General features: G+C 38.0%; 1 protein-coding gene across 9 annotated transcripts in view; it reads right to left on the bottom strand.

The window, feature by feature from the left end:
* ZNF536 (zinc finger protein 536) overlaps positions 1–23,122 on the bottom strand; it is a 344,004-nt gene that overhangs the window by 122,312 nt on the left and 198,570 nt on the right. For all 9 annotated transcript variants that reach the window (XM_030955954.1, XM_030955961.1, XM_030955955.1 and 6 more), the window contains one exon: positions 7,735–7,887. In XM_030955954.1, coding sequence (XP_030811814.1) covers positions 7,735–7,887 — 153 coding nt within the window. The remainder of the gene's footprint in view (positions 1–7,734; positions 7,888–23,122) is intronic.

Below are 23,122 nucleotides of genomic sequence, written 5' to 3'. Positions count from 1 at the left end.
GCTATGATTCTTTTTAGAAGACAACCTGTTTGTGTCTCATACTTTGAGGAAAGGTTTCAGAGAATTCATCCTAGTGTAATGACTACCCTGCTATTATTGCCAAGAGCAGTGTCTGGATGAGTTATTTAACACTTAATATCAGTCCACATAAATTAATGTTGCCATGTAGGAGCGAGGGAACATGACTTTTTCAAAATAATCTTCTGCATTTCATATCCAAGAATCGTTTTTCATTGTTCAAAAAGGCAATGGCCACCCTGAATTTGCTAATTCTCTGGCCCTGTTTGCACGTCTGCAAACTTTTTTACAATGGAGGAGGGTGAGAGAATATTCCAGCATGTCCAACCAACAAAACAAAACAAAAAAAACTTATAGGGAGTACCTTATCTGGGCAGCATAATCACAGTTCTGATCTACCTACTGTTCTGGTTTACAAGACACGAGATATCTCAGAGGAACTCTTTTACATCAGGATAAAGTAAAACAATAAAAATTCAATGCTGCTTGTAAAATCTGCACAAAATCTTGGTAGATAAGTAGAAACAGACATGTTGCCCAGTAGAACAGGTCTATTTGTATAGCAGGTTTATAAACCACCCAGCTGTATGACCCATGCAGGAGATCCCCAGTCCTGCTCAGAGCACAGTCTGACCCTACTGGTCAGGGGAACCATCTGCCATGGGCTGTGCAAGGAGACCACAGCCAGATTATAACTAGATTTACAGATTCTAAAGCCAGAAGGGACAATTATGATCATCTAGTCTTATCTGTTCTACAACACAAGCCAAAGATCCTCACACGACAATTCCAGCATCAGAGTGTAAATACATTTTGAAACAAAACTAACTTGCTTTAGTTTAAACAAATTATGTTTCAACAATGGCAGTGAATAAGACTCCAACATGTCCCTAGGTAAGCTGTTTGACTGATTAAGTATTTTTACTGCTCAAAATGTGTGCCTTATTTCTAGCTTGAATTTGTCCAGTATTTGCTTCCTGCTACTGAACATTGCTACATTTTTCCCTGTTAGATTGAACAGATTTTTTTAAAATTAAAAAGTCTATTTCCTGAGGAAGGTATTTGCAGACAGCAAAACAATCACTTCTTCACCTTCTCTCATCCTTGAGTGGAACATCCTTCCCAATTTTTCAGTGTCCTTTTAAATTATGGGTACCCACTAAAGCTTTGATGAAATTTCAACTTGATAGCAATTTTATACAGTCCAAGACTGTGTTTACATCCATAGATTTAGCAATCAACTAACAGCTCATATTCTGATGCTTCTCTACCACAGTCCCAGGCCCAGTTCATCACCGCCTCTGGTATATTTTCCTTTACATGTTGCTGATTTAAAATTCATATTGTTGAAAAGAGCCCACTTGACTAAGTGACTAATCAGTGCCTCCCCATGATTTTTAGCATCTTACCATTTTTGTGCCATTGGTAAATTTTATCAACAGTGATTTTTATATAGTCTTCCAAATAATGACAAAATACCAAATAGATGGAGCTGAAAGCACTGCTGTGGAACTGAGAGTTTATGTGCCATTTCATCTCTATATATCGATTTTGGGGGAATTTTTTTTTTGTGGTTGTTTTGTTGTTTGTTTTTGTTTGGTTTTTTTTTGCTCGGGAGATTTTCACATAGAACAGGCTACTTTTATGAGAAGAGACTTGATAAAACTTTCTTTCATGAAATAAAATTGAAATAAATAGGCTACCAATTTTCAATTAGTTAACCAGTTCATTCTGTAATTTTACCCCAAACTTTTGTCAGGGTGGTCCTAATTTCAAGGTCTTAATATTCTTTCTTTTGGGAAATACAAGAATAGCCCAAGCTGTTTTACCACAACAAGGGCTATGGATCTTGCTCTGTGTTCCAAGGCAGTTTTTGGGCATTTTTTCAATGAACTTAAATGATTTGGGGAGCTCTTCAGTCAGGGTTTTAAAGATTTTATCTAAAGTTATCCAGTCTAATTCATTCTAAAAAATATTAAAATGCAGTGGGATACAGCATAACAGCCTCATTACTTAATGGGAGCATAACTGTATCATTGGAAAATGCTCATGAAAACCATCATGCTTCTTTCTGAAAACAGAGCAGAAGAGCATTTAGTCTTCTATACTATGGTTAAAAATTTCTTATCCATTCTTGTCCAGTATTACCAAGATAGCAATTGTTTGGCCTGCCAGATCCACAGAATTTTACTCCATTTTCCATAACCCCCATAGACACATAGATGTTTTTTTTCCTAGTGCTTTTAGTTTCCCTTATCAAATTTCTTTACTTCTATTTATTTAAGCTTAGTGCTGTGAGCTTCTTTATTCATTTTTCATCTTTAACATACAGCTTCTTAACAATCTGCCCTGCACCCCACACTGCCTTTCCCCACTGAATGCTCCCCTCTCCCTTTTAAATAAGATTTTATGATTTGTCGGTGGATTGTGCCCTTCTGCTCCTCGTGGTGCTGCTCCTCAGTTCAGCGACAGCTTTGCACCAGGCAAGAACCCCAAACACTTGGAGCCCCAGCTGCAGTGGGGCTGTGACAGTCACTTGGGGACAATGGGAGCTGCAGTTCGAGCCCACGCATTTCTTGACAGGCTACAGTTGGCTTTCATGCAAAGCAAATGAAATCAAACATCTTATAATTCCAGAGAATACTGCTTAATGAAAATATTGAAAACATTTTCCAGCATTTTTTATTTTACCATTGAAACAGTTATTGATAACCTATTTTATCCATTGTGCAGTAGATATTTTAGAAATGAATTGCTGTATGGTTTAATTAGTTCATTATTATGCCTATTCTTACACAGTAATTTCTTTTATCATTCTAATCATTCACTTCACACTTTTTAAACCAAATGGAATATCAAAGGTTCTGTAGGATTATTTTTGGATCCTGCACATGTTTCACCACACAATTAATCTGTTTGTCAGAAATACTAGTTAACTTCTTCTCTTTACTACTTTCCTTTACTAGTGATTTTTCTCTATTATATAATATGAAACTACCTGTAAAAGGACAGAATTTTGATGGGTTTTCTAATTTATTAAATATTTTTCATTTGTCCACTCGCCATCACTATAAAATATTTTAATTTTTATAAACTTTTATAATTGAATATTTTCCTTTATTTATATCTCATCTGCAATATTTATTTAGTCTTTTTACATGTCTTTACTTAGTTAAAATGCAGAGAGATAAATATGGCTGTTACTTTGCAGGGAAGATTCAGTACATTAATATAAACTGTACACAATTCCCCCAAAGCATATATATACGTTGTAAACCTGAAGACTTTTTACACAGCTGCTTATTGCTAAACAGTGCCTTGTCCAGAAGGGGACAATCTGTGTCTCTAATTGCTGTCACTGAAGCTGAGATTCATTATGTGACTTTCCCATTAAAATGTGAGCATTAATTTGTATAATGAAATATCACCCACTGCAGTGTTCATTAGCCATGCCCTACTGTATACTGCACATTGTTAGCTACCTAGAAACTGTAGTTAATTTCACTAATGGATATTTCCCTACTTAGTGTTTGGTAGGAAATTTATACTGTAACATTACCTCTTAAACTTTTAAGGAAATTTAAATTCAATCAATTATTTTCAACAAAAGTTTGGGATGTCATTAAGACAGGAGAAAAGGCATGCTGTACAATGTTAAGGATGGGAAATCTGGAGGAATCTAGAGAAATGAAAAGTCCTTTTAGTTCATCTTAGAAATGTAAGAATAAAGGATGTTCAATACCAAAATTGTCTCCTCTTGGAGCACACATACCCATTTTCCTTAATTATTCATATTGCTCATCCCACTACAAGCGCCTTCAGAGAATGGCAACAGGCAGTCTTTTTTTAGGAAGGAAATGTGAATTGAATTCATTTAAAACAGCACCATTTTTACTGTATTTCATCAGTTCATCTAAGCATGGTTTAAAATTGGCTAGTCACATTTCCAAGGGAAAATGCAGTAACACTGTAAATGCATATAATACATCTAATATATGCTAGATGTGTGTCACACGTATCGTAACAGACTCTCAGTCAATGGATGCAGCCCTGCCAAGTTTTTTCTTCCTATTCATCTCTTTCTTAGGTTCCTTCTGTTTAGCACAATCCAAACCATCTTTCCTTTGCTCGTGCACATTATCCTTATTTCTTTACTCAAGGGATTTAATTTTGTCTGTCATACTGGGAATATACCTGAGCATCTAATGACAGCACAAACCCAAACTGGTCTATGTCTGCAGTGGCTTCTGAGGGCTAATGCGAGGAGCAAGGAGGTGCTAGAGCCAATCTGAAACCAGCTCCTTCATAATGTGTCCCCTGTCAAAGGCAGGACATAAGGAATTTTACTGTCTTACACTTAACTGTTTTCCTGCAATGCCCAAAGGTCAAGGCAGGCAATGTAAACCCCACACCACTTACTGTGTTTCAGAGGGGTTGAAAGAGCTCAAGAATATAAAGGAGATGCTCAGCTCCTTGAATGAAGGGACCTTAAGTTGCTGCCTCCAGTGGGGCAAAATGACAACTCTAGAAGCACCTTTATATGGCTCATTATAGGTCTGAGATACTCAGATGATCTTCTTTTTTACAAAAACTGGGCATCTCTGAGATTTCTGTGTTGTGACCTTCTCAGCTGTATGAGAAGCTGTTATGTATTTTATACCAAGGAGGCTGGCTCCCAAAGTGGGCAGGCCCCCCACCTGCCAGCCAGGCACTGCTGTGCACAGCCACACTCTGCCCCTGCCCCTGCCTCTCCTCCCAGAGGGTTTGTGTGAGCTGGGAGGGCAGCACAGCCCATCTCTGGCCACTGCTCAGCATCAAGAGCTCATCTAAGAGGGCATGAAGAGCTCTGCCTGTCCTCTAAGACCCAAGGCTCCCAAGTATTTCGGCCTTAAAATCATTCCACTCTCCATTCAGGGCTCTCCCAGGGAATTGTCTCACCCATTAACTGTTTTTAGAGCAAGAAAGAGGAGAAAATGTTTTCACATAATTATGGCCTTTTCCTCTTACCACATGGGAACAATCAGAAATCTGATCTTACTATCTTCCCCTTAAAGCTCTTTCTGCCTGAATATCCCTGAGCTAGATAAGAAAAATCCTGTCAAAACTGAGTCTGCTAAATAAAACTTTGATTTGTTTTTTGGTTGGTTTTTTTTTTCACCTTCACAGGCTTATTATGTGATAGCAAACTACACAGAAACCAGGGCTCAGTGTGGAGTAAGTTGCAACCATGAAACATCCAACAGAAAAAAAGAAGCAACCCAAGCCACTGGCTAATTCTTCAAAAACAGAGCACAGCTTCCTCCTCTTGTGCAAGACTAAGCTGCTTCTGCAGCTTTTTTGGGCCAGTTGCCACAGAAGCACCTCCTGGCTGGATCAGGCTTTGGGTCTGCTCTTGGCATGAGCACCAAACCAAGCCAGTCGTGTGCCTCCAAACACACAGATGTTCGAAGGAACCCGACTTCTGCTGAGCTGCTTGAGCTCATCTCTAACAAACAGGTGCTGTGAGAACAAGAACAGTAATTGAGTTAATGTAGTGGAGAAATACAGTAAAGTGTTTTTTATCAGTCAGTTATATGATCCAGGCATATAATAAAGACAGAGTGTGACATAAAAGGCAGGAAACTGTCCCTGAGAAGTATGAGTGAACCAATATTTGTTTAGTAACTGGTATCTATTGCATCATTTCCACTTACTGCAAAGCAACTTAATTTTTATTAATAACTCTACTAATTTGCCAATTTACATTTTTATATTATTTATTAGGATTCTTTCCAATATGTAAAACATTGCTTCACTTAAACATACTCTTGTCATTATTTACAAATACTTTGTTCTCAACCTAATGGAAATTGATCTTCACCTATTTTAAAATTATAATGATTTTTAAATACATTGTAAATGTTGTTTCCATAGTTTCTTTAAAATTTTTTTTTTATATTATACAGTTTATTTTTTTCATGTTTTAATTTTCTTTAGTCTGTATTAATATGCAATTTTAATGGAATATTTCCATTGTAATTAATTTACTTTCCATTAGTTCTAAGGCACAAATACCAAGTGTATAATCACTGCCATGTTTAACATAAGAACAAAGTGCTCACTATATAATAAAACAAAATGAAGAGATGGGTAACCCCATGCTACTTTGAAGAATTTTTTTTTTGCCTCTTAAATACTAAAAATGTTAAACTCTTTAAACTTCAGAGTTACAAGATTATTTTCCAATAAAATAAATACAATTTCTTTACTTTTACTGCATTGGAGACCACACAAATAGGATTCTCACCAGGTTTCTTCTCCACCCCCCCCAAGCTCAACACACAGAGAAGAATATTCCTGCCCTAAAGAGTTTGCAATCCAATCAGACAAAACTACATTAGAGTGCCAAATTTTAAATTTCAGTGTGGTACACTTCTACTTCACAATGCAAAAAAGAAAGAACAGAAATACAGTGAACAAATTTTCCCATTTTGAAAATGATATTTTTTCCTTTAAATAATTTTAATTTTCTATTTTTCAAAATCAGGTCTCACATTCACAAACCCAACATTAAGTATTATGCACGCACATAGGAGAAACATCACTGCTGATTTTGGGAAGGGAGGGAAACATTGCTTATCTGGTACTTCAGTGAAATAAAAACTAAAAGTGAAGATTTTCAAGCAGGAGGTATAACTGGAATGTATTTCTTCATGCAATTGTTTTACCTTCCTATTAGGAAAGTAGCAGTAAAATTCTGAAATTCAATTAAAATAGTTGAAAAAGAAAATTAAAATTATGGGGTCTATTATGTCTGTTTCCAAAAAGAACTATCCCAAATCTCAAGTTTTAAATACTCTCCCAAAGCCTAACATGGCAATTAACACTGGGAAGAAAATAGGATCCTATTGACCATATACAGAGTTTCAGATGATGTCAACAGGACCTGAGGATTACAACATTTTATGTCAGAATTTAATTATGGATAAAGTCTTCTTAAACACATACTGTGTCTCTACATGGACCTTGCCATGCATGTAGCTACTTTCAAGCAAATGAAGTATTAAAATTTGGATGGAGTGGCTAGAAATATCTAGTATTGACAGTAGTCCTCCCAGTGAGAGAAATACCAAAAGAAAGTGAGTACCCAGCCCAGCAGCAAATCTCTGTAGGGTAAAATGCTGGGATTGTTACTGAAATAAAATATGGGAAATTTTACCATGGTGCAAAGCACGATAAGTTTTATCACTTACAAGTACTAATTCATGTGAGTTCTAGTGGGGAGAAAAAAAGCAGATCTGTGAAGCTGATGCATTCCTATGAACAGTGAGAGGTTAAAAATGAGCATGCTAAAAGGAACAAAAATAGTAACTGAGGAAAACATAGAGAATCCCTAAGCAGATGCTAAGGAAGGCCTTTGAAGCAGTTAGTATAACTAAGTCTGAAACCAATAGGCTTATGCCTATTGAAGGACAAGGGTAATTGAAGGAAACAGTGATGAAGCAGGGAAGGAGACAGAAATAACCTCAACTGGGAAAAGATGATTCTATTAAAGTGGTCTTTATCCAACAACACATTCCTTGTGCTTTTATTTAAGACTGTCATACATCTTTCTCAAAAGACTTTCTCCAACTAATAAGTCCAAATCTGCAGTGGGAATTCAGGCTCCTAGGCACAATTTGTGTTAACCCCACGCACACGAGGCTTGTGCCCACAGCGCTCACGTGTTCCTCTCACCTGTGTGTATTCTCAAGTGGACCTTTAAGTGGTGGGATGTTCTGAAAGTTTTTCCACAATATGGGCAGTCTTTCATGGCAGAACCAAGGCTTCTGTCTCTCAGTAAAGCTGGCTGCTGGACTCCTACAGATCTCCCAGCTTCTTCTCCAATGTCTGCAACACAGAAATATTCTCACATCACTTCAGCACATGTCAGGAGTTGTTCTCACTAAAACTGCTAACACAACACAAAGTTAAACATGTCAATACTACACCTGTCTGTTTCATTCTTTAAATCTGACAGAATGCTGACAATTCATGTATTTTCTTGTTATTGTCTTAAATTATTTCATCTTTCCCATCATGATTTTAAGCAGCATATGGTACCTTTATATACTGAATTATACAAGAAAAGAAACAGCTGTGTCAGCAGCTGGTTTGATTTCTTCTTTTGCTTAGTTCCTATTAATTTTTTCTCCAAAAGTTTGAGATTGTTGTTTTGTTGAATCTATTTAATTTACAAGTATTGTGAAGACCTGTAGGCTTTTAGAGGGAAAAAGTTTGCGCCGGTATAATAAAACCTCTCAAAACAAGAGAATTGCAGTGACAGGGGGTCCAACAGCACTGACAAGGTCTACATGCAAAGCTAACCAACTTCCTCTGCAACATCTCAGCAATGGAATTACAACAGGCAACCCAGAGAGTGCCCTAATATCATGTGAAAAACAATGACAAAACTGGTCACATGAGGGGGAATTCCATCTCCCTCTCAGCTGCAGCTCCTGCATTTCCTCCTTCAGAGTTCACAGCTACACTTATTCTTTGCATCATAACACAATGGGTGAGACTCCAGAACACCTCTTCTCTCTCCTGGTATAAAGAAACGGTCATTTCAGCCATCTTGAATGAACTGCTTTTATCCAAGCAGGCAAGGAATAAAATAACTTACAAAAGACTGACATAAAAATTGCAAAAAGAAAAAAAAAGTAGGGCATTAAAAAAAAGTCATTATTCAAATCACACAAGGCTCATCCATCATCTTGTACATAGAGGGTCATGTAATATCACTGTAAGCATCAATTCAGTATCACTATAAGCACCAATGCATGATGTCACCAAAACCATGGCAAATGTTGAGGCTGTGACCCAGATTGACACTCCTGGCACGTCAGGAGCAGGACACATGGACACAGCATCACACCCTGTGCAGAGCTGAGCTATCTGGGTTACATCCAGGTGGGGAGCACAGAGTTAAAACCTGCATGCAGAGTCTTGATTATTTCAACCATAAACCACTGACTAAAAATGTTCTGTCTTTACCCATTTGATATGTAACTAAAGCTGTCAGGAAACATAGTGCAGTTTACACAGCATTGCCTTTTAAAAGGAAGTAATGGGACATAAGAAAGACTTAAATATTTGGCTCTAATAAAATTTATTCTCACAGTAGCAGAGACCCAAATACCATGTTTCTGGAAAAGGTAACACTAACAGGCATTTCAGGATGTATTATGAAATGGTTCCTCTAAACTATTTTATTTAAAGCTGAAAAAAGGAGATGACAGAGCTATTAAATACATATATATATATATATGTACATATATATATATATATGCTTATCTCAGTCATATATGTAATCAAGCTATTACTGCTTTTCAAAATGTAAATCTGATAGTTTTCACATCCCATTCTTGTTTAACATTTTCTGACTGTTCTCAGACTGTAGAGTTAAAGCATAATATTTAAGTTAGAAAGTCAGTAAATGTCATTTTGAATTATCCTCAAGTACATAAAGTTGCATGCTATAGGAGTCTATTTTGTCTTTGTGAGTCGAGGAAAACATATATAGGTGCTAGCCTATAATTCCAATATCCCTAAAGAGTTTAGATTTTCTCTGTTTTTACTCCTCAAAAGTTGTATATAATTATGGCTTAAGCTTCTTTGGGAAAGAAAAAAAAAAGAATTCCTGAGTGCAAAAAGATTTTTTCTGAAGTGCAAAACACAGAATGCATGATGATAAATTGCAGGATTTTATTTTGATTTTCAATAAATACTATATGAGCATTATAGATAAATATATAGATAAAGTTAACAAGCCACTCAGGAGGAATTTACAGAATAAGTCTACTAGCTATGTTTTGCTACATGTCACTCTAAATGATGGCCTGTTATCCATTTGCCTTTTATCTTTCTATCTAGAATATGTGTGGCCCAATAAAAAAGAATAAATTTGTAAGATGAACAGCTCTCTTTGCAGATTTAAGAGTCTAATTTTCACTTTGCACAAAATTGAATTTTTTCAAGGGAGCAAGACGATGGAGTTTACTCTAGCACTAATCCCTCTGAAAAAGCAAACTGAAAACAACAATGAAGCAAAGAAAGATGTGGGTGGTCTGAAGAGTTCTCTTTTAGATTTAAGTAGACATACAGTAGATAGCTCCAAAGGCTTTACTCCAACAGGGGCCTTACCTTGAAGAATTTTTCTTCCCACAGTGAAAGCATTCCTAAGACTTTAAAGCTGGGCTGAGGGGTTTTCTTTTGAATTCCCCTGCCTACAAAGCCCACCGAAGCGCTGGAGGCCATCGCTACCTGAATGAGCAGCTTTACATCCAAGCTCTTTTATTCCCAACAATGAAAAGAGATGTTCAAGGCTGCCGACTCTCCCCATCAAATGCTAACCCAGCTTCTTACCAGGGCCCCATTTTGCCACATTGTACCTCTTTGTCAAAGCACTTAAGTTTAAAATGTGCTTAACTTTTAAATGTGTTTAAGTCGCACTGACTCTGCTACTGAGGTTTTCTTATATTGAGTCTCTTAGAAGTGATCTGTGGAAACTAAGGGTGAAAAAAGAAGAGACTGACAAGAAAAAAGAAGCAAACTGAAGAATACAGACTACGCCAACATCAGAATATGTGGGGAATGAAAAATCTTCATCTTTACCAATAATCATGTATTCTGCACCTCTGATGTTCCCCTTCTCCTGTTATTGAAAGCTCCTTCACAAGCAGAAAGTCTCAGCTCCGTTAAATTGTGCAAAAATATAGCAAAAAGTAGTTTTGCAGATCTGCAGAACTGGGATTGGCCTCCACAAATTAATTTATGATTTACTCAGAATTTTAGCTATGGTTTAGGGGGCTTCTCAATTCTGAGGATAAAATATCAGGAAGGAAAGACAACAGTTACTTATCTTCCAGCCATTGTGGTTCCCTGATTTATGTGGTCTATAGGATGTGCACTTGATGCACGTGGGATTACACTGCTTTTTTACCATCCATTTCCATTATAGGCAGGTCGGCATCCTGAATATCTTCCTGCCCATCCCAACCTTTCCTGATTAAAGTGCAGGAAATAAAAGACTAAAGTATGATATAGATGTACATGCTATGATGTGAGACTTCCCAGCCTTCCCGCTGAACTTTCGCTGAGCTTTCCTTTCACTTTATAAGTGTCTGTTCACAGCAAAAGTCCTGGACAGAAATGTAAAAAGCAACATTCAGTTCTAAATATGAAACTGGTTTTTGGGCCAGTCTAAGGACAAGGAACAGCTGAGAGTCCCCAGCTGCTCTGTGTGCTGTACCTGCTGGGCAGGCAGAGAGCACTCCCTGACACAGGACAGAGGAATTCAGCCACAGAGCAGCTTCTGAGAGGTATGACAGGGACATCTCTTGCACACCATGCCTCAACTGCACTTAATGTGACTGTGCCCATGTTCTTATGGGGTAAATGCCAGGAAAGAAAGGTCACTTCAACATCTATATCAGAAGGTGGAGATTAACTGCATAACCAAAGAGCCAGTTTGGCCAAAATGTGAGCAAATTGATTTGGCATGCAGACTGACATAAAAATAAACCAGTCCATAAGATCAGTATTTGAGGGATTGCCCTCCTTCAGACAGATGCCCAGCTCTCAGGAGAGAAGGACCTAAAAGCCACCACTCCTGATCTAGCAGGGAGATCAGGCTGGTTCCACACCACTGCCATAGGCAGAAAGTTTCCACAGAGACAGATAATCCCAACAAACAGTTCTGGAGCCAGGAGAACTTCTACAGTAGAAGGTTAAAAGAAAGTGAGAAAGACACCAGTGAATCCTTTTTTTTCCAGTCAATATCTTACTGCTGGTTATCAGAAATGGTCTAGCCAGAAATGAGCCATGGCCATGGCCAGCAGTGCCCTCAGCACACAGATACAGATGCCACAGAGGAGAAATGCCAGCTTCAGTGGATGTTGCCAGAAAAGAGAAGACAAACTTAGATGGACAGTGAGTCTCTGTGCTCAAAGCAGAATCTATCTAGGCAGTCATATGAAGAGAAAAAGGAAATAAATTCTTTGACATTTCCATATATACTCTGTATGACTGGTCCACCTGTCTGGAATGAGCCCATAAACATTATTAGAAAAGGGTGGATTGCTTTTGTAAAAAGAAATCTGTTTGTAAGGAGAAATCTGCTTTTGTAAAAAGAAAACTGTTTTCACTTGGTTAGGCAGCAGCACTGACTTCAGTCATGATAGCAATCAAATTCTGAAAGGAACATCTACTTACATGTGCCACAAATTTCACCAGAGTACTTATTTGCTGTGGGTATGTGAAGGTGCAGGGATTCACAAAGAGGTGCTTTCATGTTCAAAAGAGCTAAATTGAAGCCCTCATGAAGGCTAAATCATCAGTGAAGTCAGTTGGAATTTGTCAACATAAGGTTTGCCAAATTAGCCAAAAACAGGCAATCACATGGAAAAGGTAATCAACTCACAAAATAGGTAATCAGTCTTACAAGTATGTGTTTGGTCTTGCACAATTTTCAACACTATTAAAGAACACTTTGAAAATGTGGCCAGAAGCCTTTAAAGCTGCGCATAATCCCAGGTTTTCATAGATTTCTGAAATTCAGAATATTTGTAGTTCTTTAAATCTGCCTGTTAATGAAACTTGGTGCAACCAGAAGTGGTAGTGACCACAGCTATTTTTTGATGACCCATAAACCACTCAGATTAGCCCATTCTGTGGCAGGAAATCCAATGTCAAGAAAGGAGTCAGAAGATATTTAGTGTGTTAATCCTGTCACTGCTGTCAGCTCCTTGCAAGTATGCCTGAACTCAGCCACCTCATTCCCTGGGAAGCAACATAGAATATGCCAAGTTTCTGGGAAAACATGCTTTACATTTCTTGCCTATTCCTAAGAGAAAGCCTTAATAATACTGAAAATAGTGGAAAATAGGAATATAATTAGGGATATAATTAATCATATTTTTCTACCTACCTGAAGTAGCTTCAATTAGTATCATCCCATGTAAATGAGAGCAGAATCTGGCCCTGTGCTCATAATTTGAAATTAGAACCCTATTAGTGGATGTCACTACACTTTTTTGCTAGTGAAGTTCATGGTTTAAAATGAAAGTTTCTAATATTACTAAATATTACAGTTATATTTTAGGCCTCCGGAAAGAGTTGCTAATGTCTTAGGTCAGGAACAACTTGCTGTCTCTATTGTTTCATCAAGGATTTAGGTTTTATAATGGCCATATAAGGGAATCTTAAACTGTTTCTATGGATTGGCAGAGAATTTGTTTAAACACAGAGCTATTTTAGAAGAGAATTGGAAAGGAGGCCTACTAGTGAGAAAGCAGCATTCACATTGTTTGTATTATTAGAAATAAAGATTATACAAAGGTTCCACTGGTAAATAAAAAGATACCATGTCTAACATGAGAATTGCCTCTTAGTCCTCTGAACCACACAAACAAATGCACAAACTGCCCTGCCTCTGTTAGCAATTAGTCACTGGCAGAGTTAAAACTTAAAACACAATCTAAATTAAACTGAAGCAAAAGGCCCAGAACCGTTTGTACAAGGAAAGATTGCAGCTTGTAGAAGTGACCAAAAGGCAGCCACAGCCAGCACCTTGGCCTGCAGGGGAGGAGCTGGGTGCTGTTTCAAGCTCAACAGGAAGAGAGACAAAATATTGTAAGGAATTTCCTAGTAACTGGTGATGCACGCACACCTCAAGCCCACTTCTGGAACACCACTCACTGGAAGATTGGTGGTTTTCACACCCCATGGGTTGAAAACACTTTCATGGCAATACTGCATGTGTGCAGTGCTGGTTATAGCTTAATGCTGTTCATTGTGGTACTCTGAGACACATGAAAAATCTGTATATATAGCACAGAGAGAGATTGATGGAACACTTCAACAAAATTAAGATTTTGTTAATCACAAAATGTTTTCTTATCCTCTTCTTTTCATTCCAATCAAATTCCCTACAGAGGTTTTTTTCCTGTAGTTCTTAGCAGTCTTACTTCTCAATTTTTTCTAAAATTTTAAAACCTTTTAAGATAATCAGAGATCAAACACAGTTTCTGAGTACATCATTTTAGCTGTTTCATTTCTTTGAAGAATCGTGTGACTGAAAGACATAGAAACTCAGATTTAGCACTTAAAACATAGAGTTGTTTACTTGCCATTAGCTGACAGAGCTCAGAGTTTTGACCAAAAACTGAGCATGGTGAAGAAAAAATATTTTTTGAGAGAATATTTTTAGTGTGAGACCTCTTTAACTGTTTTGTTTTGGGTTTTATTTTAAGAAAGGAGACATCTTAAGCACCTTACAACATCTTTCATTTAGCAGTTGGCAGAAGGAAACTCCCAGATGAACACTGGCCTGTGTCTTTCTCTTTAACCAGCTGAGTGATCCAAGCTTTTAATAAAGCTGTTCCAATTATTGTAAAAGTCATCTAGTACCTTATAGCCACAAATATTGACAGTTTATTGCACAAAGCATTCATGGCATTTGAAGGTCACATCATACATAATACATACACTTTTATAAAAGTGTCTGGAACAAAGAGATACATGATCAGCAATTACATCTCACCATTCAAGGGTATGATTTTATACTTATTGAAAATGAAATACTATAAGAAATGCAAATTGTTAATAAAACACAAAATAGTTCATTTTCTGTATTTATTGTTTTATTAATCAGCAGTACCAAGTTCAGCTGTATAAAATCAATGGAATGCCATTCATGCCTCAAGAAAATTACAGTTAAATATCATTATCCTGCAAACCATCACACCTATTCTTAGCTCAAAATGAGAAGAAGTAAGGTTCAAATTTTAATCTCACTACTGCACCTCTCCAGCCCTAGTGAGTTCAATGTAACTTCAACTCTTACATTTGAGTCAGGACTTCACCCTATTGTTACAATATTAGTTTTGATAAAACTGAATTGGAATAAAACTTAAAAGAGTGATGAAGATTTAAAAAAAATATAAGTACACACAGGCATGTCAAACTTCTTCACCCTCTTCCAGTGTCTGTGACTTATGGCCATTCTAAAAACCACACACACCTGCACAAATGGTGTAATCAAAAGTTAAAAGTTTCAATTTATTCAGTCAGACCTGTGCACAGTCCTTCAATTAATTCAAGGGACATCAGAAATACACATAGCAGAGTCATGGAGTGCTTGTTTTTGGCTAAAGCCTTCACTTTTTTGATGTTACTACGAGCTCCTGGAACCTCTAGCTACCTAATGAGACCTGGCTAGAGGCAAATGGCCATGGATCACTACATTGTTTCATGCTACATTATTGCCCCAACACCAGTTTTGGCAGTTTGTTTCAAAATTGCAGAATACAAAATCTTCTCTCCAAAGCCCTTAACATGCAAAACTCTTCTACCATCCAACTCCTTCACTGGTTTTTCAGATCTGCCACTCCAAAACCATGACCTTGAAATCCCGCTTCCTTAGCCTGACTGTATAGCTGAAAGCACTTCCCATCCCAAATCACCTAGTTTGTCTGATGTTTGTCATGAAATTCCACTAGACTTGTGTAATCTTTCCACAGGAAAAGAGGAAGCTTTAGAAGTGAATGTACTTTGCCATTTATCAGGATGTCATTTATCTAGCTGGTGCTAATTCTTGCTTCCTTCAGAAGGGCACCTGAGCTGCCAGTACACCCTGTTGTACTCCTCTCTCCATTATGTGTGTCTTCACAAGCAAAGCAGCTTTTGCACCTTTTGGACCAGCAAAATTGGGCTTAAATACATATTCATGGATCTTTCCTTGGTTTTTGCCAATGGTCTTTGCCATCAATCCTCAAAATCTACTTTGGTGTCCAATTATGCTTCTGATAGCAAGGTTATCTCCCAAACCTTTCATATGACATACTTCACATGGTTTCCCCCTCCCTTTCTTAAAACAAGCTTAGAATATTCTGGAGTTTTACCAAAAGTTGGTGTGAACAGTACCCTGTGATTTTCAGCAGTTTTCTTACCCAAACCCTTGACTCACCTGGGTTCTCTTTGATCCTGCCATCTGAATTTGAAATGGACACTTGATTACTGACCAGGGAGAACAAAGTCTTTCCAAACTTCATAAAGATTGTGTACTGCTTTTGGACAGAATTCCAGTGGGGAATCTAAGCACAGAGGCTATCCAACTGGACCATCTTTTGGATGTGTATGTGTTATTTGTAGGCAGGTGTTCAGGTACCAGATGGCCTTAAAACCCATACTACTCAGGTTATAGCAGCTTCTACAAGCTGTCTGCATCATATTCCCATCTCTGAGATTTGCAGAGAGGCTACATGGAGCTTGATAAACACTTTTACCTAGCATTGCTCTCCTGATGCCAAGGCTAGATCAGATATCCAATTTGGGAGAGTTGCCTTACAGTCCCTCTTTAATTAAGTACTCCTGATCTCCCACTCCTGGGATGGATTGCTACTGCTGATTAAGCTCCAGAAGTAGGGATCTGTGGAGGCAATTTCATGAGGGAGAAAATGAAGTTGCTAGCTAATCAACTAAAATAACCATTAACTGGACTTCTGTGAATGAATATGTTGCCTTCTCCTTGCTTCCATGCTTACCCTGTTTCTTCCACGTTGGGAGCTCTACAACCCTACAAACCAGAGGGGCTACTTCACCATCACCTCTATCTTGTTCCTAAAACACTTGTGGGACAAACAGGACCATTTGTATGGTGTGCAGGCTACACTATGAAGGAAACCCAAGATGGTATCAGTAAATCATAGGAAAAATGACAAATCTGGGTAGAAGAGAGCTCTGTTGAATCTCTTTTCTGTAAATTCTTCTCATCTTCCCAAAAATGCATTCTCTCAGACTCTAAGAAATATAAAATAACACCACTCTCCTTGTAGTTTTCTAAACCCATTGATACTTTTTAAAATCTTGAGTACTTGCATAGAAATATTTAGTAATTACACTAGTCAAGTTTCACCCTCAGTTTCTGGGTTAAAAAAATCCAAAAAACAAACAAATATTTTTTTTTCAAGAGAGAACCACAGACCTGCCTTCATTATAAGTAGCTCTCAGGGCATCAGGTATCATTGGGTAAGTTCTTGCTATTGTTTAAGAAAACCTTTTTTCATTATTATTATTATTTTATCACAAAGTGGAAAAATCAGCACAGAAGTGCCAGTAGCAGGTCATCAGATTTTATAAAAATTCATTCTACTAAAGAAAAGCATGAATTATTTAAAATGTCCCAGGAATGTCTTTCTGTAGACACTGGAAAGAAAAAAAAACAAAAAAACAAAAGAATCAGGCATGTAAAAAGAACTATAGAGGCAGCTAAATTACTAATTTGCCCCTCAACAAATTGAGAAAGAATTAAAGACTCTCATTCCATTTACAGATTACTGATTAGAGAGGTGCTGACAGAGTCTCTAAAGAGTGAATAATGTCATGGTGTGTGTTACAACATTTGGACTATGATATGAGAGGCTTTTCCAGTATCTGTATTTTCTTACTTTTAACTTTCCAGTGCTCCTTTCAAACTAAATGACCACTTTGAGCTAATATAAATTCTTTTGTAAATAATTTTTCTCCCATTTAACTTCTTTGGTACAAGCCACTTGAGGATAATTTCCAACTTCTTTATCCATTTCACAAAAAAAAAAAAAAAAGAAAAAAAAAGCAGTATTTGAATAAATACTTACAAGCAACTCTAAACTGCTGAATCTACTTTACTAGCACCCTTTTTCTATAAATAAAATATGTTAATTACATGAGTTTTGCTGTAATGGAAAAATATTGATTAAATTCATTACATTAAGTCTTGAGAAGGGATCATTTAACTCTTTGGTATAGGTTTTTTCTCATTGTTTTAACAGTGTACTGTGAGAATACTGAGAACATGATATTATCTGAAAGAACTCATTAATTTTTTTATACTAATGTATCTCAGAATGTATTACTAGGTCAACTCATACCCATGTTTTGTAAAATAGCCTTAATGTACATGGATACCATAAAATGATATTTGTGGGTGTGCTGGTTTTGCATTTTGCCTATAAAAATTCTGAAATGCTGCCTATGGAGCTCATCTATCAATAACCCAGTTTTCCTCTTCTACTATGAAAATATAATTTTTTTCATCTGAACTACTCTAGTCAAAAAAAAAAAGAAAAAATATTTTGAATGCTGTCCTCTGATTTAGCTGAGCTTGTGGCAATAACTGGTTTAGGCATAGGCTTCAGTATGCTGGAATGATCCTGAAACTAATTTTGCATGTGTTGGAGTTGGACTGTGGCCACGCACGTCAGTATGCTGGAACAGAGTTATCTAAATCCTGAGCCTTATTTTACATGTGCTGGTGTTGGACTGTGGCCCTGCAATCTTTTAGGTCTCCATCTGTAGCTATCAAAGCCAGGGTGTGCCCAGCCACTCGCTACTGCTCACTGCCTTCCTTGCACAGAGAAGCTCCAGGCTCACCCTCCCACACACTGGGGTCACTGGGAGCTCCTCAGAGCCCTGGCTGGTCTCATCAGCCTTTCTCTAAAGCCTCTTTGCAGCCATGACCAGCCTTTTGCCGTGCATCTCACTAGGATCCTAGGTGGTTATCAAGTCCCACACCAGTGATGAGAAATACCAACCTCTTGGACAGATGTTTCCTCAGATTCAGCACATTAATTCCTTTCTCAATACCAGGTAAAAAAACCCTCTAATTTTTCAGCAAGCTATGGAGACCACTGTGCCACCACTGATGGAAGACCCTTCCTAGTTTCCCAGCCTGAATATTTTCCCTTCAGCCATCAGCCAAAGGAATTTGAAGTTCAGAAAGTCTAGTCCAAATGCTGGTGATTGTTTACTCCTGGGGAAGTGGACAAGAAAAGATCAGGCCACAATAAAGAAACCCTGGCTGTGCACCAATCTGGAACACTAGCACAGAGGCAGGAATGGGGACTGAGCAAAGCAAAGTCACTGTACAAGGTACTGTACAAAATCACCCCAAGATGAACTGGCAACCTCCAGGGACACACAGGTCAATGGCAGCAATGTACAAAGTTTTTGCATGCTGCTTCCTTACAGCTCCTCCACATCAACCCACCAGTAAATCCATATTTTAACCCATCAGAAGCACCTATAAAATTAGGAGACAATCCAGACTGGCTTGATTTGCAACCACATTTCCCTACCACAAATTCTGTCTCTATGGAGCCCAGCAAGCTGGAGGAACAACTTCACACTAAGGTCAAAATTAGAAATTTGAATGAAGATCAGGCATTCCTCTCTGGCTGGACAGACACAAGTTATCTTACTGTCTGCCTCAGAGACAGAGAGACTTATTTTAGAAGAAGGATAGTGTTCTATCTCTTAACTTATTAGCAATGCACTTTCTTCAAATTCCAACAGCAAAAGAAATTCAAAACCCAGGTAGTCTGCATGCACGGAAGCACCTTTTGTTTAATAAATAATTCAACCATGTATTCCTTTTTAATTTAAAAACGGTCTGACTGAACAGTCAACAGAGTGAACTAAAGTTGGCAAAATACAGTGTTGAAAAATTAAAAAGTGTATTCAAGGCCGTATTCATTTGCTTCACTTCTCATATACTGGAGAGACAGGCTGTGCTGAAGTTCTAGCTTTTTTCTTTTTCTTTTAAATTATACACATTCAGTCACATGATGCTCACTTGCCTTTGAAAGCTGCCTTGCCCTGGAATTAGTCTTTCTCTCTTTCTGTTACTAGTACAGCAGCTGCTGCTCCTCTACCTCATGAACATCATCAGAAATTCAGCCAAAATGTTCTCACAAGCTCCTCTGCCATGCCTGTGAGGGCCAGACTTAAACTATCGACCATCTTGGAAAGCAGAAATGCTGTAAAACCTTCTGGAAATATTCAGATTATCATCAGATTGATGGTCCCACATATCAATAAGTGTATACTGAGGTACAGGAAACACATCTGGCAGCAAAAATCTGCAGATACTGATGCACTGAAATCCATCCCAGGACTGAGTTTGTAACACACTATTGCAAATGAGTACAAATACTTGGGATTAGCCAAGTGCACTTACTCTCTTGAAAAGCATATAGCACCATCTTAAATATGAATTTACAGGCTCACTTTTGTTAAATGAAATTCTTAGCAGTCAGTATTTAAGAATAAGAAAGAAAACAGCTAATGGAATAAACCCTTACACAGCCTTCTGTACCACAGTTTCAAATAATTTTTTGAATCTTGGAGCAGATGGAAAGGAAAAAGTAATTCTGTGGTTAAACCTCCTTATTTCAGATTTCTGGAGATGAATCTGCTCCCCCACACATCCCAAAGCTGAAGCAGGTGCTTAAAGGTTTCCTAACCCATCACAGCCTTTAAGCCTCTGCTCTGCTGAGGGTTTGGTTCCCATCACTCTGAATGGCTTTCCCATGTTTTTCATCCTTTCTGATCAGCACCTTCTGGAGCAATGACCATTCTATAACCATCAGACAACAGCCACCAACGTGAAATTCCAAGGCTGATAATGCTCACATGGCATTAAATGCTGACAAAAGGAAATCTTATCTCAGAGAGGTCAGATATGCAGGAAAGAAGATCCTTACTGGGAAGGAGAATAGAGGAAACCTAACCCTTACAAAGTAACACTGCCTTTATAGAAAATTACTTGGCAATAAGATCTTTCAAAGTGGACATATTTGTTTAAAACTCATGTTAGACCCTCTGGGTGACAGAAATGAGTCACATTTAGGAGACAAAAGTTTCACAAGTGCATCCTGACTATTACACATCTTCTGGAAGAGCAGGCTTTCTTCAAATTTTCACTATTCTGAGCACTAGTAAAATTTCCTGCAATATATAGGATGAAAACAGCAACCAGACCAGATAAATTTGTACAGATAGGAAAATTTCAACAACTTCCATTGCTCTGACAAAACTTCTTATGAATGATATGTCCAAAATGTATCTCTGAATCTGACAAAGTATGAACAAATGCATCAGTATAACTACAGAGATTTAGACACAACTCCTCCCCTGCAAGTCAGAGAATCCTCAAGGTTCTAATTTTGGCTGATTATTGGCTTGCACTGAGACTCTCTGCAATAAGCACCATGTCAGAGAACAGGCTGATTTAAACCCTGGGAATGCAGGCTCCTGCATTTGTGCAGACACACGTTTCCATGCCTTTTCAGGATGGCAGTGGTGGGAGCCACTCCAACAGCCTGGCAAGCCCACACAGAATTTGGTACATGACAAACTGGCTTGCACCAGATTACATTTGAAAGCTGTCTACAGTGGGACTGGCCAACCTAACAAAGTCATGCATGGGGTTGAGGAAAGGTGAATGGCAGCATTAACTGGTCAAATGAAACTTAAATAATTCTAACAGTTCTACTAGTACTGGGTCTTTTCTGGCTGCAAATTTTACAGATATGTGTCCAGTCATGAGGGTCATAGCTGTTTGTTTCAAAAAAGAGATTCTCTTGACTAAGGCAGTGGAACTTGCTGACAGATGCTGAAATATTATAATAAAGGGTGGACAAACAAACAGTATCTCCCTACTGCTGCCATTTTTTCATCATAAAACTGCAGGAGAGCAGCACTGTGCATTTAAAACAAACAATGATGGGAAGATGCAACTTCAGAAAGGCAGCTCAGATACCAGATATGATGCTGAGGAGTGGTGCAGATTTCTGGAACTGATTCCAGAAAAGAACTGCTGGAGAGTCCATCATCTGCAGTACTGCTCCAGTGAGTGCTGTTCACCAAGCAGCAACACACTTCCTCTCTGTGTTCTAGGGTTCTTTTCAATTAATATTTGTTTTAGTTATGTTGAAACACTGCTCATCTACTAAGATATTATTTGATTTAAAAAAAGGAAAAAATCCTTTCTTCTTGGTTACATTTTCACACAGGTTTTTTGAAGTAGGAGAGTAAACACACAGTCCCTATGATGGCAATTTCCATTCATAGTTTGACAACTAAATGTTGCGATGTTACTTGAAACTCCTGCCTCTTATCTTTCAATTTTTCTTTAGGGAAAAACAGCACAGAAATATACCCTGCCATCTATTTGAAAAGATGCAGATATAATCCACCTATGATGATGCAATTTTTGGAACTAAGACTGTGATCCAAAACAGCAGTCTGATCTACATTTTAACCACAGCTATTACAATAACTAAAACCAAACACGGTGATTCTCCACATATCTATATTTATTCTGATAATTGCAAGATTCCTGGCTGAGAATGCTTTACAAAAGTAATCATTATTGAAAATTTTCCCTGAAAAATATGTATCTTAAGACTGTAGAATTATAGATAGGTGGGGGTATGCATCCAGACCTTTCCTTGTTTTCCATCTGTGCAGAATTTGCTGGCCATCAAATGTTTAAATATCTGAGGGTCTTCTGATGGCAGACAACCAGCAACATTAGATCAGTCAGGGGCAGCTGGCTGTCAACATCACAGGAAAACCCATCTCCTCTGGCATAGCCAGGGACTTTGTTCAGAGTGACCATTTGAGGCAGCAGTGGCAAACCAACCTGTCCCACGGAGCCAGGGGGTACCAGCGAGGTGGCAGAGGCACACTGGCACCGTGGGTACTGATGGCACTCATCTGATTCCTGCAAGGGACCACACCGCTGTGGAGGAGCTGTACTTCTCCAACAGCTTGGACAGTTTTAACATGTCTGTCTGCACCTTAACAAATGCAAAGGCTTTCTCTCAAAACAGATTTTCATTAACTTGCACCACCAAGCCCTCCCCCATACAAAAACAGAGGGAGATTTTGCAGAAATTCAAACAAGAATTCTCTTACTCAACAAATTTGCTGCATTTTTATACTCAGACTGCTACTTAATTGTTTCAAACTGTCAATCTGATCACACTGAGCAAAGAAAGTCCCTCAGGATAATGTTTTTGCTTAAGGTTGGATTTTGCCTCTAATACTTGATTTAGAACTTGTTTGTTGTAGCAAAAAGCCATCAAAGGGGTTAAACAGGTTTGGTTACATGTAGCTTAAATGTGTAAAAAATCCCATTATGTGTAGCTTGGGAGCTAAACTACCTTAGATTGCCCTACATATACTCCTGACCAGACCTTTCCATGTATTCTTTCAACTTTTACTTGCACCCTTCATATCTTCAACTGCTCCAGGTCCA

This window comes from Camarhynchus parvulus, chromosome 11, assembly GCF_901933205.1.
Source record: "Camarhynchus parvulus chromosome 11, STF_HiC, whole genome shotgun sequence".
NCBI lineage: Eukaryota > Metazoa > Chordata > Aves > Passeriformes > Thraupidae > Camarhynchus > Camarhynchus parvulus.
This window is presented reverse-complemented; position numbering and strand designations above follow the sequence as displayed.